Here is a 23,896-nt window from a genome sequence, read left to right as displayed (position 1 = left end):
TGTCAACATGTTCCTTATTTCCCACTCCTCACACACATCTGTGTAGGACTGATTAAAAAAAAAATTAACTGAAATATATGTACAGATTAATGATACTAGAGTAATAGCAGTAGTATAAGCACAGAATCCTGTGCCATTTTCCATGTTATTACTGATAACATGGAGATATCACTCGTGATATTACTCATCAACTCATATTGATGTTGCCAATTTCAGTCCATTGCTTCAATTTATATAATTTAGATTTATGTGTGCCACCCTGTCTAATGCTTTTGCAAATGCTAACAACGATGTCACCATATATTAAGTGATGAACTTTATTAAACTGATAATTATATATTGGGTTTTATCCTTTATCCAAGTGTAAGCAAACAAAGTTTATGCCTGAAGTGCTTTCAGGACTTGGGCAACTCGTGGTAAAGATGGTATAAGTTCTCATCACTTTCATTAGTATCTCCCATAATGCAAAGCACATCTCCTTGCAGACATGTATAATGCAATGCATTAAGAGAAGGGCCACTACTCAGACTGGTTTCGACCTTTATTGAGGTCTCATCAGTGGGAGCCAGATCCAGAGGTGGTGATACTAAAGTGGAAGTAATGGAGAAGTCATACTTACCTGTATGAGTTGCCAAAGGGTGTCGCACTCTATTATTAAAATTCTCTGGATTAGAGATAAGTTTATGGAAGTTTTTTCACTTAGCTATGCTAATAATCATATATTGGATTTTATCCTTTATCAAGTGATCTCTAATCCAGATAACTTTAATAATAGGGTTTGGCAACTCATACAGGTAAATATGACTTCCACATTATAACCACCTCTGGGTCTGGCTCCCTCTGATGAGACCTCAATAAAGGTCAAAACCAATCTGGGTAGTGGACCTTCCCTTAATGCATAGCATTATACATATCCGCAAGGAGATGTGCTTTGCATTATGGGAGATACTAACGAAAGTGATGAGAACTTATACCACCAGTCCTGAAAGTACTTCAAGTGCAAACTTTGTTTGCTTACACTTGGATAAAGGATAAATCCCAATATATAATTATTAGCATAGCCAAGTGAAAAAACTTCCATAAATTTATTAAACTGAGTAGAAGAACATTGGCACAATAAGAAATGCTGTGCTTTTATTGACAAGCAGGGGAAAAGAAAAGTAAAATTATGTGTGCACAGTTTCTCATACATAGTAATGGAAAACTTTTAACAGTTTTGTATATCCCAAGTATAAGCAAACAAAGTTTACATATAAAGCATCTTCACAACTTTGTTCATGTACACTTAGATAAAGGATTAAACACAAATATAGTTTCTTGGCAAGTATAATTTACTGTGTAACCAAGTTATTTTAAAAAAAAAAAATCAACTATCTCTGATTCACAGTATTTTCATAATAATAAGGTGATACACATTTTGCTAATTGTATATGATGTAGGTGTAGTGTTCGTGCAAGCTCCTGATAAGATAAGTATTATTTTCAGTTATCGTTGATAAAATTACTTAATATTGCGTAGTTTTGTTTGCCTTGCGTATTTTAGTGCGTCTGTTTGTGTGTTATAACTTATTTGATAAAACACATTGCAAATAATTATGGCACCTGTACGAAGGAAAATGGCGGCCAGTAATGATGGTTCGCCATCTTTATCAAAGAACGGTAGTATAAAAGAAATGAGTCAGTGTACTAGCTGTGAAATGTACGCTTTGCGGAGTGCGGTCGGAGTGTGGATAGATGATAATAAAGGATTGAATGTGTGTAGAAAATGTAGGGAGAATGAGGAATTGAAGTGTATTTCGGATCGTGAGTGTGATATTTTTGTCAAACTTCAGAATGAAGAAAATAGCGAAATGACAAGAAACGCAAGGTTGTACATGAGAATTATGAGAGTGTAAATGTAGAAAATGTGAATGATAGTATTAATGGTTTCTCAGAGAATAAAAAAGATGAGATAGATGCATTGAGTGAGATTGCGTTGTTGAATGGTGCGATAGAAAGGGCAAAACAGCAGCTGGAATGCATGAACAAAAGTCGACTGAATGAACCAACCAATAATAAAAGGTATGACAGGAAAAATAGACGTATGAATGTGAACATGAACAAAATGAAGGATAGAGTGCTGTATGGAGACTCGTTAGTACGAGGTGTGTTAGTAGATGATTTGACAAAATCGTACCAACCTGGTGCAACCATAAAGGATGTAACTGAGTCTATTAGAGAGCAAAAGGAAAGGGTGAAAGAAATTATTGTTGTGGCAGGTACGAATGATTTGAAAGGAGATAAAATGGAAATGATAGAAGACCTGAATGAATTGTTTGAGGTAGCAAAAGAAAAGAGTGAGAGAGTTAGAATGATTAGTCTTTTGCCACGGTATGACAGTGAAATGTTTAAAAGGAGGGCTATAATTGCAAATGACTTTATGCGTGGGTTATGTATGACGAGTGGTGTGGAATTTGTGGATGTGTGGAGTGAGTTTGATGGGCGAAAGGATCTATATAAGATGGATGGATGGCTTGCATTTGAATGGTTATGGTGTAAGAAGACTTGAGAAAGTGTTGCTGAATGTAGTGGATGTGCAAATTCAGGGAAACTAGATTTGTTAAGGGGGGGAGTAGATATACAGTCCTTAGGGAGGCAGTTGAATGTAAGAATGAATATAATATGCTAGAGCAAATAAGGACAACAAACCAGAGTGGGATAGTTAATATAAGGCATCAAGGTAGGGTTGGGGCTAATGGGGGTCTTAAATTGATGTACACTAATACTAGGAGTATTAGGAACAAGAAGGAAGAGTTTTTGGCCATGGTTGGCACTTCCAGACCACAGGTTATTGGTATTAGTGAAACATGGCTGACTGTAGAAGAGATAGCTAGTGGGATTGAATGTGATGGGTATAGTGTGTTCAGGAATGACAGAGAGAATAAAATGGGGGGAGGAGTATTGTTGATGATAGCTGATGAGCTACACCCAAGGAGAATAGAAGTTGAATTGCAGGATAGAGAAAAGAGCACATTTGAGGCCATTTGGTGTGAGATTGTGGCTAGCAGAACTAAATATACAATTGGGTGCTGCTATAGACCAGGTGATGGAAAAGATGGTGGTGACAGTATGCACAAGCAAATAGAAGAAATGAGTGGGAGGAGGGTGATTATTATGGGAGAATTCAAGTATGGTCGCATTGATTGGAGTGAGGAGAGGACACACGGGAGGAAGGAATTGGATTTTATGCAGTTATTAAGGGATAACTATCTGTGACAGCATTACATGGGGTCAGAGAGTGCTTGACCTAGTAATTACATCTGAGGATTTGGCTGTAACAAATATGACCACATTCTCACCAATCGGTGAGAGTGGTGTCATAGGGTCTTGACTTGGGAGGTGGCTAAAGGTGTAGAATTTTCAATTAAGACAGGGTACATGTGGAATTATCGGGCTGGAAAGTATGACAAGCTTAGGAGTTTGATTGGTTCAGTGCCATGGCATGTACAACTGCAAGGACTAGAAGTCGATAGTGCATGGGAGGTAGTTAAGAAGTGTTTGCATGAAGCAATGGCTGACTGTATACCTAGAGTCCGAATAATAAATCAAGTAGGGGTTAAATGGATGAATAACACCATTAAGCTTGAGCTGCAAAAAAAGAAACAACTATGGAGGGAATTTAAGGAGAAAGGTGACCAGCAGGCACATGAACGGTATAAAGCGCAGGCCAGAAGGGCAACGAGTGTGGTAAGAAAAGCAAAAAAGGATTACGAAAGAACATTGGCCATGCAGGCTAAAGAGAATCCTAAACAGTTTTTTAGATATGTTGCAAGTAAAAGGAAAAATGTACATGGCAGAATGATTTTAAAGAATGCCGATGGTAGGGAGGTAACTGAATCAGTTGATATAGTTGAGTTACTGAGTGAGCACTTTGCAAGAATATATCATCCAGGTGGTGACACTGCAGAAACGAATGTACCAGTAGATTATATGGGAATTGTGGTGAATGAAGTGGAGGCGAGTAGTCTATTGCATAACCTCAATGTCAATACATCTGTGGGATTGGATGGTATACCAGCTCATGTAGTACGAGAAGCAGCTAAAGAATTGTCAGTACCCTTGACCATTTTGTTTAATTTGAGTCTCGGGTCTGGGTTAGTCCCGAGCGGGTGGAAGGAGGGGAAAATAGTTCCACTGCATAAAGGAGGTTCCAAGACTGCTGTTGTAAATTACCGACCGATTAGCATATCAGGAATCATTGTCAAGGTCTTAGAGAAATTAGTCAAGAAAAGAATACAGGATTGGATAGATGAAAATGGGATATTGTATGGGGGACAACATGGTTTTGTGAAGGGTAGATCATGCCTCAGTAACTTGCTCACATTTTATAACACAGTGACGGCTGAACTGGATAGGGGTAGTGGGTTTACAGTGATACTACTGGACCTTGCCAAGGCCTTTGATAGGATACCACATGGAACGCTAATCAGTAAACTGGAGCAGATGGGGATGGATATAGGTTTGGTGAGATGGATAGGAAGATGGTTGAAGGAGAGATACCAGAAAGTGGTTTATTCAGGAGTGGAGTCAAAAAGATATCTTGTGGCTAGTGGAGTGCCACAGGGCTCTTTTCTTGGACCACTGCTTTTCAGTTTGTTCATCAATGATATTGGAAAGGATCTGAGAGGAAGTGTTCACTTGTTTGCTGATGATGCAAAGTTGGGTAGAGCAATTGTGAGTGCACAGGATGTCAAAATTTTACAGGATGATTTGGATAGTTTGGAGGACTGGGCTAGGAAAAAATGGATGTCAGTTTAATGTGGCAAAGTGTAAGGTTATGCACTTTGGGGTGAAAAGAATAGCAGCAGTATATCGCATTGGTGGAACCGTACTCCAGGAGATTGATGGGCCAGGGATTTGGGAGTGCTGGTGGATAGGGAGTTGAAGTTTAGGGGGCACATTGCAAAAGTGACTAAAACAGCTCACCAAATCACTTGGGTTCTGAAAAATACTTAAACATGCAGAGACAAACAAGTTGTTGTTCCTCTGTATCGATCCTTCATAAGACCCCATCTGGACTTCTGTGCCCAGCTATGGGCACCAGGGTTTCTTCGTGATGGGGAGGAAGTGGAGAGGATCCAGAGACGAGTGACCAAGATGATAGCAGGTCTGTGGAATGAACCTTATGAGAATAGGTTGAAGATTTGTGGGTTGCAGAAATTAGACGATAGGCGAAGGAGGGGTGATATGATTGAGACATTCAAATTACTGAAGGGTTTTTATAAGATTGATCCAGAAGATATTTTTGAAAATATGACTGGTGGTGGGAGGACTAGGGGCCATGCATGGAAGCTGGGCAAGAGCGTGGTTGACAAGGGTGTTAGAGCTAGGTTTTTTACTTGGAGAGTGGTGAATGAGTGGAATAAGCTTCCAGAGTCTGTTGTGGGTGCTACGACCGTGAATGAGTTCAAGGCAAGATATGATAGATACTGTGTGAATGTTGAATAGTTGTTCCAGACATGATGTTAGGGCCTCCCTTGATGAGTCTGTCGACTCCTTCGAGTTTCCCAGAACAACAATAATAATAATAATAATTCAACCTTGGTATCTGGTCTCTCATTGATGAGCAGTGGCAGAATGACGAACAAAACAGGTACAGGAAATTACTTCAGAATGATCCACAAACCTATTTTATAATTTTTTTTAATTGCCTTTTGACTCTAGTTTAAGAATATCCTTATTACTAATTCTTTTTTGCATGACTAACATAATTAATTGTTAGTCATTTTTTACATGACTCCTAAACCCCAAGAAGGTTGTAAACCTGTATAATATGGTAGTATTGTGGGAGGGCTAAGGGTTGTTTTTATATTTTTATAAAAATATTTTTTATCCCTGTCATCATTTTCCTGATAAGTAACTTCTAGGGGGTACACAGGATAATATGATAGTATTACACGATTAAGTTTACATTATTATTAATGTCCTGCCAACAATTTTTCTCTGCGTCAGTCTATCACTTGTTACCACTCCAGTATTGTTCGCTGTTGTCCATTATTATTGTATATTTTATATATGTATTTATTACATTTTTAATTAGATTATTAATTTTTTGTTCTGTTTGTACCTATCCAGAAACACTACTCTATAGATCAAACATGGAACTTTTATCCAGCCATTTCAGGACCACAATAAGTGGGAGGATGGTCTCATCACACTGGGTATTTAAATTCTACTAAAAGATAACCACAAACATCTAGGCACATGGAATTCAGATCTGCAGCTTGTTGGGTGGAAAGCACATACACTAACCACAATTATGCAACAGAGACAAAATCATTGGGATTACCAGCAAAAGATTCTGAATTTAACAGCTCTTTCAGTTTATACAAGAAAATATCAGAACATTGCAGGTTGATGGAATGGCCTGATTAACGTCAGGTGTATATATTACATTTCTATACGTCATTAATGCTGATAAGAGTTTTAGTAAGACCTCTATTGTATAGAAGTGATTATGGACCATAAAAACTGCAGAAGAGGGGGGGGGGAAACTGAAGAAATCTAATTACTACAAAGGACAGCAGGCTCTCTGAACAAAAAAAAAAAAAAAAATACTCTGTATTGGACAAAATATATGAATAAGTGGATCAAACATATTGAAAGAATGGATAGTTCAATACCACCCAAAAAGATACTCTGATACCACCCAGTTGGAGGACACAGTTCTTTGTGGTACATTTTTTTTTTTTTTTTTGTGTAGAATCAAATGATTGCATGCCTTTGATATGTTGCAAGGAACCAACAGTGTTGTCTGTATTTGCATAGTGATAGTGAATGGTTTGATTGCATTCATTTTTGAAGTATTGTAATTATGAAGTGGTGTGTGAAAACATAGCTATTAATTTGTTACATTCTTGTAATACAGCCTGTAATAACATCATTTTTTCTTTAACATCTCCTAGCTGCCTTGCACTTTCTAAATATTTATGGGTATATTATTATATAATAACACTGTATAATAGTTATTACTATTATTTTAGCAGCCACAAAGTTGTTTGTGAAGCACTATGAGGTTGCAGAACAGTGTACATTATAGTTCTGAATGGAGGAAGATATATTGTTAATGTCATTGCTGTGGGCCTTTATAAATGTGCATTTATTTACATTGTCATATAATTTTGCTGCATATGAGAATTTTTTTTTAAAATTAACAATCATAATTTCTGAATAAAAATGATGAATGATTGGAGGAGTGGGGGGGGGGGGGAGAGAAGCATTTAGGTTCATTCCCACATTAGCCCCAATGGGATATTCCTGCCTTACTAATGAGACCAATAAAAGTTTACAATCTAGGTAGTAGCTATTCCCCTTGTGGGAAGAGTTGTTACCTAGAATGCATTCCAATCAGTCACCACTCTCCATGCATTAGTGACTTTTTCTTCTGGATATTGTTGTCCCCCCCCCCCACACACCATACACAACTTGCTGATATTTATGAGACAGCCAATCTTCAATCCAATGCACTAATGTATTATCCAACCCCATCCATTCCAATTTAACTATGAACTCATGTGGAAATCTATCAAAAACCTTTACAAAATTTAAGTATGCTGCTGTATATGCATCACCTTATTGTAATGTCAGCAGATTACTAAAACATGATCATCCTTTATCAAACTCATGCTGTCCATAAGAGTGTGTCACCATTGTCAACAAAATTTTGGATCTTGATCCTCACTAACTTCTCTAACATTAACTACAACACATGACATGCAATTTGGCCTATAATTTGAAGCTTGTCACCTCCCTTATGAAGTGGTACAATATTGGCTTTCTTTCACTCCTTTGGAATTTGACCCAATGCAACGCTCATTAAACAAGTATGTCAACTCCCTGGCACATTCCCACAAAACACACAATGATATATCATCAAATCCCATAGCCTTATTATTATCAAGCGTACTCCATTCTTCATATATTTCTTTCTCATTCATAGTTCATCTCTCCTCCATTTTCACTGCACTCAAACTCTGCATGACGTCACATTCACTAAGAAGAAATATGAACTTTCCTTTATGAACTGTTCATTTAATATTTCAACTATATCCTCTGCAGTGGTTATTCTTTCATTATTTCTGAATGGGAATAATGAAAGAATAACCACTGACCAATATCTTCCTCCCATAAATGTTCCTTCTTCTGCTGGCTACATATCAGAGAACTCTCTAGGTTTTTTTTTCCATTAGCTAACTACTCCTCATACTACATTCTTGCTACCCTTACAAACTGGTCACTTTCCTTGTACTCCTTGGGCAACTGATTATTACCATCCATCTTATGCTGCCTCCATAATGCCTTCTTCGTCGAGACTGCATGTTTAATCCTTCGTTAATCCATTTCATACCTATATTACCTTCTGATCCTTGGAATACACTTAGACATAACTTCTGCTAGGTAGTTCTTGAATAGTACCCAAGCAGCAATGATCCTCTTTCCACTCAACTCCTTATTCCGTGGTTATAGTAGCTGTAAGCCGTCTCCTGAGTTTTTCATATCACCAGCCTTGTAATTCTCTCTCTCTCTCTCTCTCTATATATATATATATATATATATCCCTTCCTCACAGAAGCTATATGATATAGCTGGCCACCACCCAGGTAATCACTTCATGGTCAGTCGCATCCTCTATCCTCAATCCTTTTCCTCTGTTACATACTGCTTAATGTAGATGTCCCTTAAAAACACAAGTTCATTTTCTTTACTCCCAGATGCTATCTTGTCTTCCCAATCTACATTACCATAATTATAATTGCCTATGATGATCATCGTTTTCCTATTTGCTTATACACATTTCATTGTCACTTCCCTCCACATTCTATAGTATCATCCATCTAAATATTTCATTGTCCACCTCTACCTCAAAACCACTATTATTATCCCCCCCCCCCCTCACCACGCATAGAGACAACTCCTTTTGTATCATTTATGGCATTTCACCTCCTTTTTTTTTTTTTTTTTTTCCATGAAAAACATTATACCCTCCCTCTACTCTTGTCAAGATATCACACTTATTCCAACAATTTTGTCTCCCTTATTTCTGCCATTCATATACAAACATAACTTCATATCTTGATGTATAACAAGTTCCATTTCTCAGATGATCCCTCCATGCTTTCTCTCGGTCACTCCTATCCCTCTCAAATGTCCATCCCAGTACCCTCTCCAGGTCCAAAATGCTTCCAGCATCAATCTTCTCAGACTGTGTACCTCCTCTGCCCACTCTTGTGGGCAGGGAATATAAAGATCAGTGGTGGCCAGTGAAAATTTTAAGTGGGGGTGCTGCATATACACAAAAAAAAAAAAAAAAAAAAAAAAAACCTTTTTTCCTAATCAGTAACGAATTTATTAATAAATAAATTTACATATTAAAAATTGCTTTATTAAAAATATTTCACCCTCACCATGAACAAATACCAATAAAAGTTTCGTATCAATAGCAATGACAAGTGCAAACGAATATCAGCGTTACATCGCAGTGCATTTGTTTCGTGTAACAATAATTGAAAAAATATAATTCTTTTCATATTTTCAACAGACACTCGTCATAATTCAGCCTTGTATCTATAATAAATAAATAATTATGTTATTTTAACAGAATAAAAGATTTACAAAAAATAGTTCACCACGCACATGCACCAATAATAAACGTTTCATATCTCACAGAAATAAGGCACGTAAGCATACTAAAAATACACTGCCGTTTGAGCAGTTACAGTTGGGAATGACGTAACGTGCAATGACAAGAGCAAACGAATATTAGCGTTAGATCGCAGTGCATTTGTTTCGTAATCTAAAGCGTTAATCGAACAATTCCAATTATTAACTATTCAATCAATGTCAAAACATAAGCTGTAACCTTTAACATGTTGTACTGCATTTATATAATGTAAGCATTATTATTTATAAACACAAACAAAATTTAATCTTTTCACTTTTTCCTTGGGGGTGCTGCAGTGTCGCAGTGCTTATGTACGGGTCGCCACTGATAAAGATTCATGATTCACTTCAATCATAAGCACTTCTTTAATTTCTCCTACCTTACTTTTCCACATCATTTTTTACTTGCTCCAATCCATTCTGTGAAGTAATTACTCTCCCTTCCAGCACCAGCTTCTCCAAATGACACACCAAAACGGTTCGAATGCAGTCTGCTGTTGTGTCCTACTTTCTTAATTTCTTATCAATATACGTATTCTATAATAAGTCTTTCCTAGGGTGTCACGTGGTACTACTGAAACACAAAGGAATTGCCTCAGGGTCGAACCAAATCTGAGGTGTCAAAGGTTCTGAAATCTTGCCTCTCTTAAAGCTCTAGGAAAATTTATATTTTAACGCTGTACCACCTAGAACCATTAGATTAAGAAAAGGAAATCTTAATGAAGAAGTGAATTTTCAGATGTACATTAATGACCATTGGTTTGCAATCGTGACCTAAACTACAACCTATTTCCTCCTGCTTAGATTCGTACTTTTTGTGAATGGTGCATTGCATCGGATTCTAAACTCAGACAATTGGATTTAAAGATAGCAAAAGGTTTATTAAACATATTAGTTATCATACAATACAAAGAACATTCAATCAGGATCAATTCAATGCTAAACAAACTAATTCACATGTATCCCCAGTAAATAAGATTATCAAAGAAACAGTCCTTTATAGCCGGCAAAGGTTGGTCGATTGGTAGAGCCTCTGCTACTAATGGCTCAGTTAAGTAAGTTTGAGCGCGGTTAGTAGTTGGAAGGGGAATCGTTCGATGCTGTTGGCACACACTCTCCCTCAATGAGTGTTTGGACTCCTTGGAGGTGTCAAATAATAATAATAAGATTAAGAACCTAGTAATCTTAAACAACAATATTAACATGAATTTTCAAGAGAATTTAATACTCAAATTAGATCATCTTAATATTCAATTAAGACATATATTAACTCAACACATTCAAGAGGTATCTCACTTTCTTCTAACTAATATCAACGTGCTACAGTCCTGTCTTATCATAATCAAAGTCCTTGATTCTCAGTTTACAGTTAATTTCTTATCCTTATACATAATACTAGATAAAGAACTTTCAACTTTACCGTACACATGGTCTTCTTATACTTGTTCCTTCGGCTCTTGGCACTTGTTCCTCATACAATTTCCTTTCAGTTGTTGTTATAGCATGGATTTCTCCGGTCATTGGTAGGTCCACACGTTTCTAGCATACCAAGCCTATTCCAGGGACTTCATTGGCGTTTGGCAATTCTGTTTCCGTGAGGTTCCTTACCGAAACACTGAGCTTTTTCCATGGATTGCTTGTCTTCAGTATAGATATATTTTCTTCCATCCTAAGGTTTGGGGTACGTAACCGTTTTAACTGATATGCAGCATTTCCGACTATCACCTACGGGAGTCCGAGCAGTGCTCCCCGCTAACCCTTCGTCTGGACGTTCCGGAAGAGAGATGCTCACTACTGCAAAAACCCAAAGAAGCCTAAGAGAGTTGTGGGGAGGGGGGGGTTTCCTAATCCTTTTATACCACTCCCTATCGGCACTCTCTGTAACCTTCGTTGTTCACCCGTCGCATAGAATTCTCCCCACGTGGGTCTCGCTTCGTACAGTTTTAATTCGTTTTGACTGCTTGCCACTCCACGTGCCATGTGCAACTGATACTGCCTGGGGCAACCTTTTATTTTGTAGACGTGCCCTCTATTTTTAAAATTATTATATATTTACAGATTTTACCGACATTAGACAATCTAGTAAAAATCGTTTCATTTAATTATTCACAATTTCTGTTCTTTTGTAATAATGTATTCTATATCTGTCCAGATACATATAACACATACTTGGATGCAAGTATATTCTTTTCAGGGTTTTGCTTGTTAAATGATGATCTTAAGAAACTCTAATCGAAACTCTTAAGAGTTTCAATTAATCAAAATTTAACACCATCACTCTTATACAGTTCCATTTGTCTCTCACACATTCACAAACTGCATCCCTTTCTCTTCATGCATTTTGGTTAGCATGCCAATCACAATCGCTCACCCACTTTGGCAAAACAAAACTTTCGACCTGTTGTGCAATGCTAGTAAATAGTCCTTAACTACTCTCTCTCTAGCTCAAATGTAAGAGTGGTTTGTTCAACTCAAAAAAAGATACCAGGAATGAAAAGTAAATTTTGTTTATTCATTCTATTGAATAAATATATAAATTTTTACATCACAATTGCAACAAATATTGTTAAGAAAATATATTCAAAACAACAGTTTCATACAATAATCTACTACAATTTCGATGCTGGTTTATTTGGAGAGCTGTTGAGTAAATCTGCAACCATGTATGAAGCTTCTGTAGCAGTACCCCACGAAAGAGATACTCCATGAGCACCATGTCCATAATTATGCACAACCTAATAATAAAAACAAAAGTAACAATTCCGTTATAATGCTGAACTCACAAAATAATACTATCTTTCTCTGAAATGGTTGTAATTTTTTGATATGAGTTAATTGCATACTCTCCAGCTTGTTTTTCTGCTTTACAGTGTGAAAAGCCTGAATTTCTTGGAAGAAATATCATGCTACTACCTCAATATCAGAATGGTTAGTTTTAGCTGAAAAGTCCTTAAAGATTTTTCATATCATGGAATTTCAACTAAGATTTTCAATTAAAACTGTTTTACCTGCATTAGAGAATTGTGTTCTCTCAATCAGAGATGAAAAAAATGTATCTATTTTCTGATCTTCCACTAACTTGAAAGATGGCCATTTTAGATACTCAGTATAGCACTTGAATGCTCAGAACCACTCTTGTTTTGACAGATATTTTAAAATAATGGGACAGTGTTATAAATATATGGCCATAATGAAAATGACAATTTCGTCCACTATGTTGACATCGAGAAGGTGGATGTATTCATTTACCTAGGAGTTCTAATAAGCACCAAGAGTAGATGTCATCCAGAAATTAAAGAATTACCATGAGGTCAGCAATGGTGCAAATGCAGAAAATATTTAAAGACAGAAACATTTCTATCACCACTAAATCAAGATTGGTCAACAGCTTGGTGTATTCAATTTTCATTTATGGTGCTGAATCTTGGACACTCAGCAAGAAAGATATGGACAAGATAAACAGCTTCGCGATGTGGTGCTGGAGAAGGATATTGAGAGTTCTCCTGGATGACAAAAGGTCTAATGAAAGTATTCTCAAATATTTCGGTCACATTTCAAGACATGAAAATGACAACCTGGAAAAACTTATCATCCAGGGGCAAGTGGAAGGACAAAGAAAAAGAGGATGGCCAAGATGGTTGGACCAGATTAAAAAGATCACTAGACTTACTTTGGAGTTGGCCCCTACTGCAACAAGACAGAAATAGAGAGACATTGTGGCTAGGGTCACGACTCCTCAAACATGAGGAGACCAAGCGAGAAGTAGTAGTTATAAATTCTAATTGCTAAGCAATTATGATTATACTATTTTGAATGGGAAATTTCTACTTTCCAAAACAGTCTTTGAAAAATATTTTCATACAGAAAAATACTTGTGATTAGTAAATAACTTGAAAGCAGAGAGTGTATTTAAAAATGGGAAAGGCTAAAACAACTTACCTGCTGAAGAGGTTTAAAAAAAATTTTTTTTTTTTGCCTCCAGTTCTAATGAAAATATGTGAATGAAATATCTACTCTGTCTTCAGAAAAGTTCAGGATAATCTGAACATACCATCATTAAGTTATTTACATGCTATAGAAAATGAATCAAAACATATCAAGGAGTAAAGAAAAAAAGGTCAGCATGACAGAGAATATAAGCCAAGAAATGAGTAAACATATAATAGGTTATACTTATGATTTGTGTCATGTATAAAGTAAGTTTTTTTTTTTTTTTTTTAGTGGGGGAAGGAATCTCGCTTGACCACATGCAAAAGGAAAACCATCAAGAAAAATCCATTTATTGAATGCAATTCTTATAATTTATTTTGCTATCAGAATGTATAACAATATCATTCTACTAAAAAGTTATGAAAAGGAGTCAATTATCGATGCACAAGATGTGAAGTGACTTTCAAGTGGAATTTTGACACATTCATTTCATACTGAATTTGGAAAAATTCTATATGATGTGGCTTTTCAGATTCAAATATTTTTTCTTTAATAGAATATTACTTTGGCGATGTATTTTGCCACAAGGGTAGCCCAGGTACTTTTGCAAGATACGACACTACTTGCCAGACAACTGCTAATTTACCTGTCTCCAAATACCACTATGCCCTCTTCTCCATGAAGTTAAACCATCTGTAATCCAGCTATCCAAATAGTTAAGGTCACCTAGGAATATGACCTAACGTTCACAACTCTGACTGGCTCCTTTTTTCCAAAACCATTCGTGGTTTTGGAAAACATGGGTCTTTGCCATAAGGAATTGCAAAACACAAATTGTAAATCTAATTACCCACATTCCTGATAATCCTCTTCACTCTTCCAATACTCTTGATCTCTTTTTAACCAATTCTCCTTCCAGATGCATTGTGGAGGTCACCTCTGTTCTCAGTAACTCAGATTGCAACCTTATGCATCTCTTCTCTCACAAAATACCCTTTCTCCAACCATTCACAACTTCATGTTCTTTTGGCACTACAAATGTACCAGGTGGTGTAACCTATGGAATTTCTACTCTTCCTTTCCATTGGCTGCTTCACTCTTCTGACCCAAATGCTTATTTGCTTAGATTTATATACTGGTTTGAATTCATTATAAGGTTTAACAGAATAAATACAACACATATAATTAAAAGGCACATTTAATCAATCTTATTTGTCTCAGTTACTGAGACATCATCATTGCTATGCTATTAAAATTGCATAAAACAAGTGGAAAAGATTAGACTGAAAGCCTGAAGTCCTATGAGGGGGCTCTCTATGGGTGCTGTTAGCTAGCCTTAACTGTGTTGGGTGGAAGGCCTAAGAATTAAAGTTTAGTACAACCTTATCCATTAAGATTAGGTTGGTTTTTTAAATCAGCTGCTGATTCTAAAAAAAAGTGGTGAAGCACAGTAGTCTTCTTCCATTTGATTCTGTGCAAGGTACCAAGGCATGGTCAGCTAGACCTGACTGACTATACTTATGGTGGCAGATGTATTTTTTTATGTTCTTCTAGGTGGATGTTAGCAGATCTCTCAGTTTCACCATGTTGAACAAGGATCTTTGTAAGCAGCTGGAACAGAGAGGAGGAGGAGGTAGAGAGGATCCTTGGGAAAGAAGATAACAGCCAGCTTCAGATAAGTTTTGAATGCAGTGCAGAGATAGTACTTTTTTTAGAATTCTGGTTTTTTTCCAAGGATATCTTGGAGTCTTGATAGATAATAGATTGATTTGGAGGAAAATTGTTGATAGGAAGTTAGTAATGATGTAAGTTCTTCATGTGGTACTATCATAATATCCTTACACCCCTTGATGGATACATATCAGGAATTCAATGATATTAAAATTAAATTAATTATTATGTTAGAAATTTAATATTAACTTCTAACATGCAGCAACCATTTTTAATTGGTAATCCAATTGTTGTACATACCTTGTATTCCCGTTCTTTGATTTGCTTGTCGTTTCCACACATTGATGATGTACTGTTATTTCCAGTATGAAATATTTGCACTTTCATTAAAGTTTGTTACTATAGTTATCATGTAATTTTGTTGTTTAATACAAGTTTTGGAGTTTAGAGCCTCCGTAGCTCAGTCGGTATAGACAAAACCCTTAGGTCAGAAAGACCTGGGTTCGATTCCTGTCCATGACGTGAGGAAACTTTATCGACAAAAGATGAGTTAGCCAGTCTCATATGGAAGTGGAGAGTTTTTACTCCTAGAAACTCAGGTTTTTTGTCCCTCAGAACAGGCAAACTAGTCCCATGAACGAAAGTTTATTTTTTCACTTGGTTAGAGTATAATAAAATTAGTTTAATCCTTTATCCAAGTGTGAGCAAACAAAGTTTGCGCCTGAAGTATCTTCAGGACTAGGGTAAAGTGATACAACACCAGGGCAACTCGTTGCAAAGGTGGAGGACTGTTGGTAGCTTTCTCCACCTTTGCAACGAGTTGCCCTGGTGTTGTATCACTTTACCCTAGTCCTGAAGATACTTCAGGCGCAAACTTTGTTTGCTCACACTTGGATAAAGGATTAAACTAATTTTATTATAGTCCCATGAACACACACTTCTGCAGATAAAAATACCTTTTCCTACAACAAATCAGTTGGGATTGCACACGTAAAAAGGCCAACCCCAAATAGATGAGATAGGGCACAAGAGGAAGAAGAACACAAGATTTGGAGTTTACAGTCATGAGATGGTAGCAAAGTCTGTCTGATGCATACAATTTACACACAAGAATATATATATTTAGGTATAAGACTAACCACCACTTTATCCTAAAAAATGATAGTCATGAAAGCCAATATCAATAGGTCATGGGCCTTAAGGGCCTGTACATAGTGAGGATTATTATGAAAAAAAGTGTCATTTTGTAGACTGGAAATGAATAGTGAATCTGGGAGGTTTCCCTTTTTCTTGTATGGAATCTACTTCTCTTTGCTGGACCATGGTGGTGTTTATTTAAGTTGAGATGAAGTTGGGAAGGATATGGAATGTACACTAATGGATTCTTTATTAAACCATATTCTGCAGAATAGATACAGCAAGATTATATATCTTTTGACTTGCCAAAACATTACCTTTAGATTTGGTCCAATATATCTACAGATGGTGGTGTGAGAACTAGGAGCCATCCATGGAAATCTTTTGACTTGCTAAAACATTACCTTTAGATTTGGTCCAATATATCTACAGATGGTGGTGTGAGAACTAGGAGCCATCCATGGAAATCTTTTGACTTGCTAAAACATTACCTTTAGATTTGGTCCAATATATCTACAGATGGTGGTGTGAGAACTACGAGCCATCCATGGAAACTGAGTAAGAGTATAGTTAGCAAGGGTGTTAGAACTAGGTTTTTGCTTGGAGAGTAGTGAATGAGTGGAATAGGTTGCCAGAGTCTGTTGTGGGTGCCATGACTGTGAATGGGTTCAAAGCAAAGTATGATAAATACTATGCAAATGTTGTATAGTTCTTGACATGATGCTTAGGGCTTCCCTCAGTGAGTGTAAGGACTCCTTGGAATTGCCCATAATAATAATAATAATAATATGCAGAATAACTTTTAAAACTGTACCCTTGAAACGAAGAAACACAGAGTCTTTGCATGATGGCTGACATAATCTAAAATCTCTCATTAATAATTATTATTAACATCTGTCCTCCATGCAGTCAGAGACCATTCATGGGAGGTACACACAATGCATACAATGCTCATCCAACTGTGCCTTAAACTGATTCAATGTGTCTACATTCACAACACACTCAAGCAAGCATTCCACTCTCCATGCAAAGAACCTACTCCTCACTTCTCTACTCACATCTTATACAGTTTTCAGCAATGGCCTCTTGTTCTACCCCCCCCCCCCTTTCCCATTCTATGAAAAATCTTTCATGTCAACCTGATAATCCCTGACTAGCTTATATGTCTCAATCAAAGCCCCCCCCTCCTCCTCCTATTCATGAGGCTTTGCAACTTACATTCTCTGAATCTGTACTATTATTCCACATTCAGAGAATGTATCATTACATTCTCTGAAAGTGTAAGCAGAGTTCAACCAGACTTCAAAGTTTAGCATACTCTGTGTGATCACTAGAACATCAGTTCCATCAGTGTTTTAGACTTCTGAGATTTAGTCCTAGACACTACAGTAATGCAAACTATCTTGGCTATCCCAAGAAGAAGAAGAATGTCTTTTCCTTTTTAAAATGGCTTAATTTCATGTTAATTAAAAGAAACACGTATTAACCACAGTGAAAATTATTTAATTGTAAATATTTCATCCTAAGTATCTTAGGACATCATCAGTACAGTAGTTTTAAACAATAATAGGAATAACATACAGTTAGGGCTCATGATTACAATAGAATCTCATTAAACGTGCATAACGTGCTACAGAAGTAAAAAAAAAAAAAAAAAAAAAATTAACACAATTTTGTATGACAATTTCCTATACTTTAGGAATAGTAAGAACGTCATTGCGGTTTAAGTTTGGTCTGTGTAGTAGGGCTTCAGAACTTTCTTTGTATGGGAAATTGTCATACAAAATTGTGTTAAATATTTTTTTTTTTTTACTTCTGTAGCACATCATGCATGTTTAATGAGATTCTATTGTAATCATGTGCCCTAACTGTATGTTATTCCTATTATTATTTAAAACTACTGTACTGATGATGTCCTAGGATACTTAGGATGAAATATTTACAATTAAATAATTTTCATGTGGTTAATACGTGTGTTTCTTTTAATTATGATCGCACCATAGGTTTCGTTATTTAAAAAAAAAAAATAATAATAATTTCATGTTAAGTTTAATATAGTAACTTTAATATACAAAAGAATACTACATCATTAGCCAGTTATGGCTAATGATACAGTATTCTTTTGTACTACCACCATACATACATAATGTATCACATATTATGTGTGTGTGTGGTGGTGGTATCCCCACACACATACCCACTTACAGTTGTAAGACAAAAGAACTAATTAAAAATTAATTACATGAAGTTTTGTGTCTCCAAATGGCAGCTGCTCTTTTTCTACACGAACAGGTTGTCGAAATGGACGTAATCCTACCCATTCCCAAACGACTTCTGCTTTCTATTATGCCAAAAAAAAAAAAAAAAAAAAGAGTAAATATTAAAGTAAAATAAAACAATTAGAAAATAGTGCAGTGATTTTGCATCTTACATAGGCATTTTGTTCATTCTAAAACTAGAACAAGCAGAGAAAATGTCTAGATATTAAAATATACTAATGCAATGTTCTTTTGATTTTAGTACTGATAGATCTTTAGCACATCTTTCACTCTCCATTTTCTAACTCAGCCAAACAAAAAATTCTAGTCAGTTGTACCTACCTACTTTGAAAGAACATCAAATTAAAATCTAAATAATAAAATTAATATTTGAAGTAGTTATTCATTTTTATATTACCTTACTGTTTTCAGTTTATTATAGGGTGGCCCATAAGTCATGAAGGGGCTTAAACATTTAATATATTTTTTATTTATTATGTTTATTCTTTTTTTTTTTTTTTTTTTTTTTTTGTTATAATGAAGTACAGAACCAAAAGAGATTTTTTTAAACTTAATTATAGCATGTTCCATGTTTAATGTTTCTGGCTGCAGCACCCTAATTTTTGCATGAATGCTCTCCTTCAGCTGTTGGACTGTCTGGGGCTTGTTCACATGCACCTTTTCCTTCAGGTAACCTCATAAGAGAACACTCATACAGAAATTAGCGCACTGCAATCAGAAACGGTAGCTGGCGTGGAACATACCGTAGAACGGGCCCATCTTTGTGAAGCCAAAAATGGACAGCATTTATGCGATGTAGTTTTTTTACAACTAATAAATCTCCAGGTTCTGTATTTCATTATAACAAAAAAAAAAGAATAAAAACAATTAATAATTTAAAAAAAAAAGTTATTAAATTTAAACCCCTTCACGACTTTGGGCCACCTTGTATAATGGTTTACGTCAAATGAACTGATAGGTAATCCAAAGTGAAGTTAAAGAAAGCTAAGGATTATTAAGTGGCTGAAGTATTAAAAAGCAAGCAAAATAATATATATTAATCAATTTAATATGTTTTACACTGTTAGAATAATTAATTATATATATAATTCCCTCCCCCTCACATGAAAGACAAAAAAAAAACCTATAGCAATCAACTGTGTGTGTGGGCAGGGTCAGGAGTAGAGCAATTTGTTGATATTCTTCTTGAACTGTTGGAGATTGTGGTCCCTTGCAAATGCTTCATGGGAGAGGCTGTTCCACAGAAATGAGGTGGAAGGAATGAAAGGTAACTGGGTGTAGTAAGTATGCAGTTTGACTGCCAAGGAATGCTGAGCAGCTGTTCCTCAAGTTTCTGAGATATGGGAGGAATAATGATGTTAGTTCTGCTGAATGGTGGCCAGGGGAATATCTGCAGAAGAGATATAATGCAGAAACTGATCGTGTATGGGAAAGTGGCTGAAGAGAGGCTATAAGAGCTGTCATTAATCAGCTGAACTGCCCTTTTCTAAACAGCATCAAGAATTTTTAGGAAGGTCTTTGGTGTACCACCCTTAACGTGAAAGTATTCCATGGTTGATTGGACTCGGAATTTATGGAGAGTAAGTAACTGTTCAGAAAAGAAGTACTGTTTTGAACAGAAAAAGGATACCAAGTGTTTTAGTTGATGCTATAGAAGTGATATGATTATGCCAGGAAAGGTATGGAGTAAGAATTAGTCTGAGAAGAGAGATTCGGTCTTGGCTGCTGAGCTGAGCATTATCAAAAGTAAGTAGAGAAGATCAGAGAGTTTTTTTTTTGAGAGAAGACAAAATGTGTTTTTGAAGCACTGAAGTTGACTGGGTTTTCTCCAAGAATACTATGGAGATCAGTATACAGAGCACTTATTACAGATGATCTTGAAGCTTGAGATGTTTGAGCAGGGCAAGATGTCATATGAGTGGTGTGCTATCATCATAAAAATATCATATCATCATAAAAATCAATATGGTTTACAGTTCCATGAGAGTAGGTTGTTTACATAAATCAGGAAGAGGGTGGTGAAATGACAAACATCAGGATTAACAGGAAAAGTCTAGAGAGAGAGAGAACACCATCAACATTACATGTAGGGATTGATCTGATTAAAAACTGGCAGTCCATTTACACAAGGATGAAGGCAGTCCAAAGGATGGTAACATGTTGAAGTCCTCGATTCCAGACTTTATCAAAATTCTAGAATTTTATGAGTCCATGGAATGCCTCCTAAGATGCATGACAGGCCAGGAGATATCCTGTGGATCTTTAATTAGGTCATTAATTAGATAGTTAAGGTGTTGAAGTTGACTGTTAATAACTTTCTCTACTACTTTTAGAGAAAACTGATGTAAGACAATAGCTTGATGGTAAACAATTCTTTTTTTTTTTTTTTTTGGCATTACATGTATATTTACATGTAATGCCAAAAAACAAAACTTTCTTACATGCAGTAGGGTGGATGCCAGTTGAGTACAGTTTAGTGATTTTTTTTTTTTTTTTTTTTTTTTTTAATATAATGAACACTGGATGAGTTTAGTGAATAGATGATATACTGTAAAATGAAATAAATAAAATAAATATTAAATGTTACACTGAGCATTTTGGCAATTTTATCATAGTCATCCCTAGGAGAACTGGTATAATCAACTAGCATGTAAGAGGGTAAGAATACAACTAGAGCTTTCAAATTAACACATATTCATTAGTTATAATCATATAACTAATGATTTTTAAATTTAAAAAAAAAAAAAAACATAATCAATGAGAAAACAGTTTACATGGCATACCAGTCTTATAATAACTACAGATGGTCACTACAAAACACATTGTAAATATTAATGACTGGAATGCATGTTTTGCATCATAAAATTTCTTCACTTGAATTTTTACAAAAGCCTGTTGTATATATTTCTAATTATATTTCTAATAAAGAAATAGTAATGATACAATAAATATCAAAGTACTTGTACTATATTATATTTTCTAATTGTAGTTTTGTTTTCAAATGTAGACAGATGAAATGACTTAACTGAGTTACCGTATCTGTGTAAATTTTTTATCTTTATTTATCTTTCTATGATATTATTTTTATTAAATCCTTGTCAGTTGCTCCTTTGCAAAATGTTTACTTTGTTTTACTTCTCCTTTTATCTGTCTGTCTATCTATCTATCTACTTCCTAACTAACATTATTTCTTGCCCCCACTTTTTCTGCTGTCAGTTAGACCTCGTGTTGTAAGTCTATCTAACGTAACAGTTCCTGAGCAATTGCACAATGCCAATTAAGAAATTTATTTACTTAACAACTGCACTACTTAATTGACCTTTTTATGTTTGAAAGTCAGGGCGAGAAGATAACAAAATTAATTTAACACTTCTATACAAATTCTTTATATGCAAGTCGTGGCTCGTTACTATATTCTATTCCCAACAGGCTCGTTAATATTTTCGGGATAGTGCATTGGCTAAGGAATGAGAACCAGGGAGTTACAAAACAAAAACATTTATTATCAAACTAAAAGATGTGATACAGAGCACATAAAAGTTAATTTAAGATTAACTTAATCAAAAACACTTTAACACACAAAATTTACTTGCTATCTGAGCAACAGAAACTATAGTGCTTTCACTAGCAGAAAATAACCTAATCACTTAAAACATTAACTTAATTAAAAGCATTTTAACACACAAATTTACTTGCTATCTGAGCAACAGTGTTTTAACTGTTGCTCAGATAGGTGAAAACACTACAGTTTTCAACTATAGTGTTTTCACTATCAGAAAAATCTACTTTTCCTTGATATAAAAATATCTTCTATGACACAACTTGGCTTACAAGTATGCATAAGTATTCCAGGAGGGATTACATTCAACTTTCTTTCAATATATTCAAAACCTAAATGACACTAATTCAGACACTATCACAATCAACCTGTGAATTAGACATACTCAACAATACATAATTTTCCGTTATTTAACATTTACTTTTCCCACTATTAACAAGTAACCTCTCTCAATCCTTTACAATTTTGAGTTACATACACATAACATACTACAACAAATTTATGGCTTACTTGCTAACAATCTCTAGAGGAAAGTCCGACATACATTCCATTATACACATTGGAACTGGAACGTCTTTCGTCCAGTCGTGCTGGGAGCCTAGAGCGAGCTGGCAGCGGTGAACATCGGGCAACGATAGCAGGAAAACGAACCTCCTGGATTTCGGGAAGGAACCCCGTAGAACAGTAGGTGAAGAGCCCAGAACCACGTGCTGTATTGCCTTTTATTCCATTTTCAGTCCTTTGTTCGTACTTAGGAGTATTCCAGAAGCAATGAACGAATTGACGTCATCGCTGCCCGCTTGACCTTACGATTTTGGTGGCATTCTGCACTAATCAGGCTTAATTCTTATTAAGCTCTTAACAACAAGTCAAAAGTGCAGGTGCATTTTAACAGCAATTTATACTTTTACATTTTTATATTATTACAACTAAGTACATTTTTTTCTTATAATTTCAGACAAAAAATATTGTAAAATATTTAGCGAAAATTCTCTAAAAAAATTAATTTCTCGCGATATTTTACATCTGTATATCTTTGGGAGTTGAACTGAGACTTCTAATAAATGAAAGTTATTAACAAATGATGAATAATTTAATACTTGCAAAAAAAATCTCAGCATAATGCTGTATACTTATATTACACACATGTAATGGTGATTAAGAGCTGTTCTCAGTGTGTGTGTGTGAAGTTCCTGTCTAATTACTAGTCTCTCTAATATGGGAACAGATGCAGGATGCAAAATAGTATAGAGCTATCTAATAAGGAACAGAAGTTGCTAAGGACAACAGAACAAAACAGTAATAATATAGATAACCAACTGAAAATAGCAATTGGATTTGTTGTCAAATTTTGACAGAGAATTTGCTGTTTTAATTTAGAATTCTCTTGAAAAAAGAATCCAAGAACATCAATCCTCCATTCTTCACAACAAACCTGAAAAGTCTGGATTGGCTCAGCATGGGATTGAAACTGACCACAACATCCTTTGGACCAGGACTCGCCTCTTACATAGCATGGATGCCTTGCTCCATCATCCCAACCTGAATCGTAATGACTGTATATCTATATCAAAAATCTGGGAAAGTCTAATCAAGATTACTCATTATTTTATTTATTTTTT

At 35.6% G+C, this 23,896-nt stretch overlaps 1 protein-coding gene across 2 annotated transcripts in view; it reads right to left on the bottom strand.

Annotated features, from left to right (window-relative positions):
• Positions 1-12,189: 12,189 nt before the first annotated feature.
• The window catches only part of LOC150103377 (D-aspartate oxidase-like), a 160,723-nt gene continuing 149,016 nt past the window's right edge, over positions 12,190-23,896 (bottom strand). For both annotated transcript variants that reach the window (XM_090398110.1, XM_090398111.1), the window contains 2 exons: positions 18,679-18,777; positions 12,190-12,433 (listed from right to left, as the gene is read on the bottom strand). In XM_090398110.1, coding sequence (XP_090254236.1) covers positions 12,308-12,433; positions 18,679-18,777 — 225 coding nt within the window. In that variant the 3' untranslated portion in view covers positions 12,190-12,307. The remainder of the gene's footprint in view (positions 12,434-18,678; positions 18,778-23,896) is intronic.

Source organism: Typopeltis vanoorti, chromosome 9 (assembly GCF_054136105.1).
Source record: "Typopeltis vanoorti isolate ZY-2024b chromosome 9, IOZ_Tvanoo_1.0, whole genome shotgun sequence".
Classification (NCBI taxonomy): domain Eukaryota; kingdom Metazoa; phylum Arthropoda; class Arachnida; order Uropygi; family Thelyphonidae; genus Typopeltis; species Typopeltis vanoorti.
Note: the sequence above shows the minus strand (reverse complement) of the source record. Positions and strands in the feature narration are given on the sequence as shown.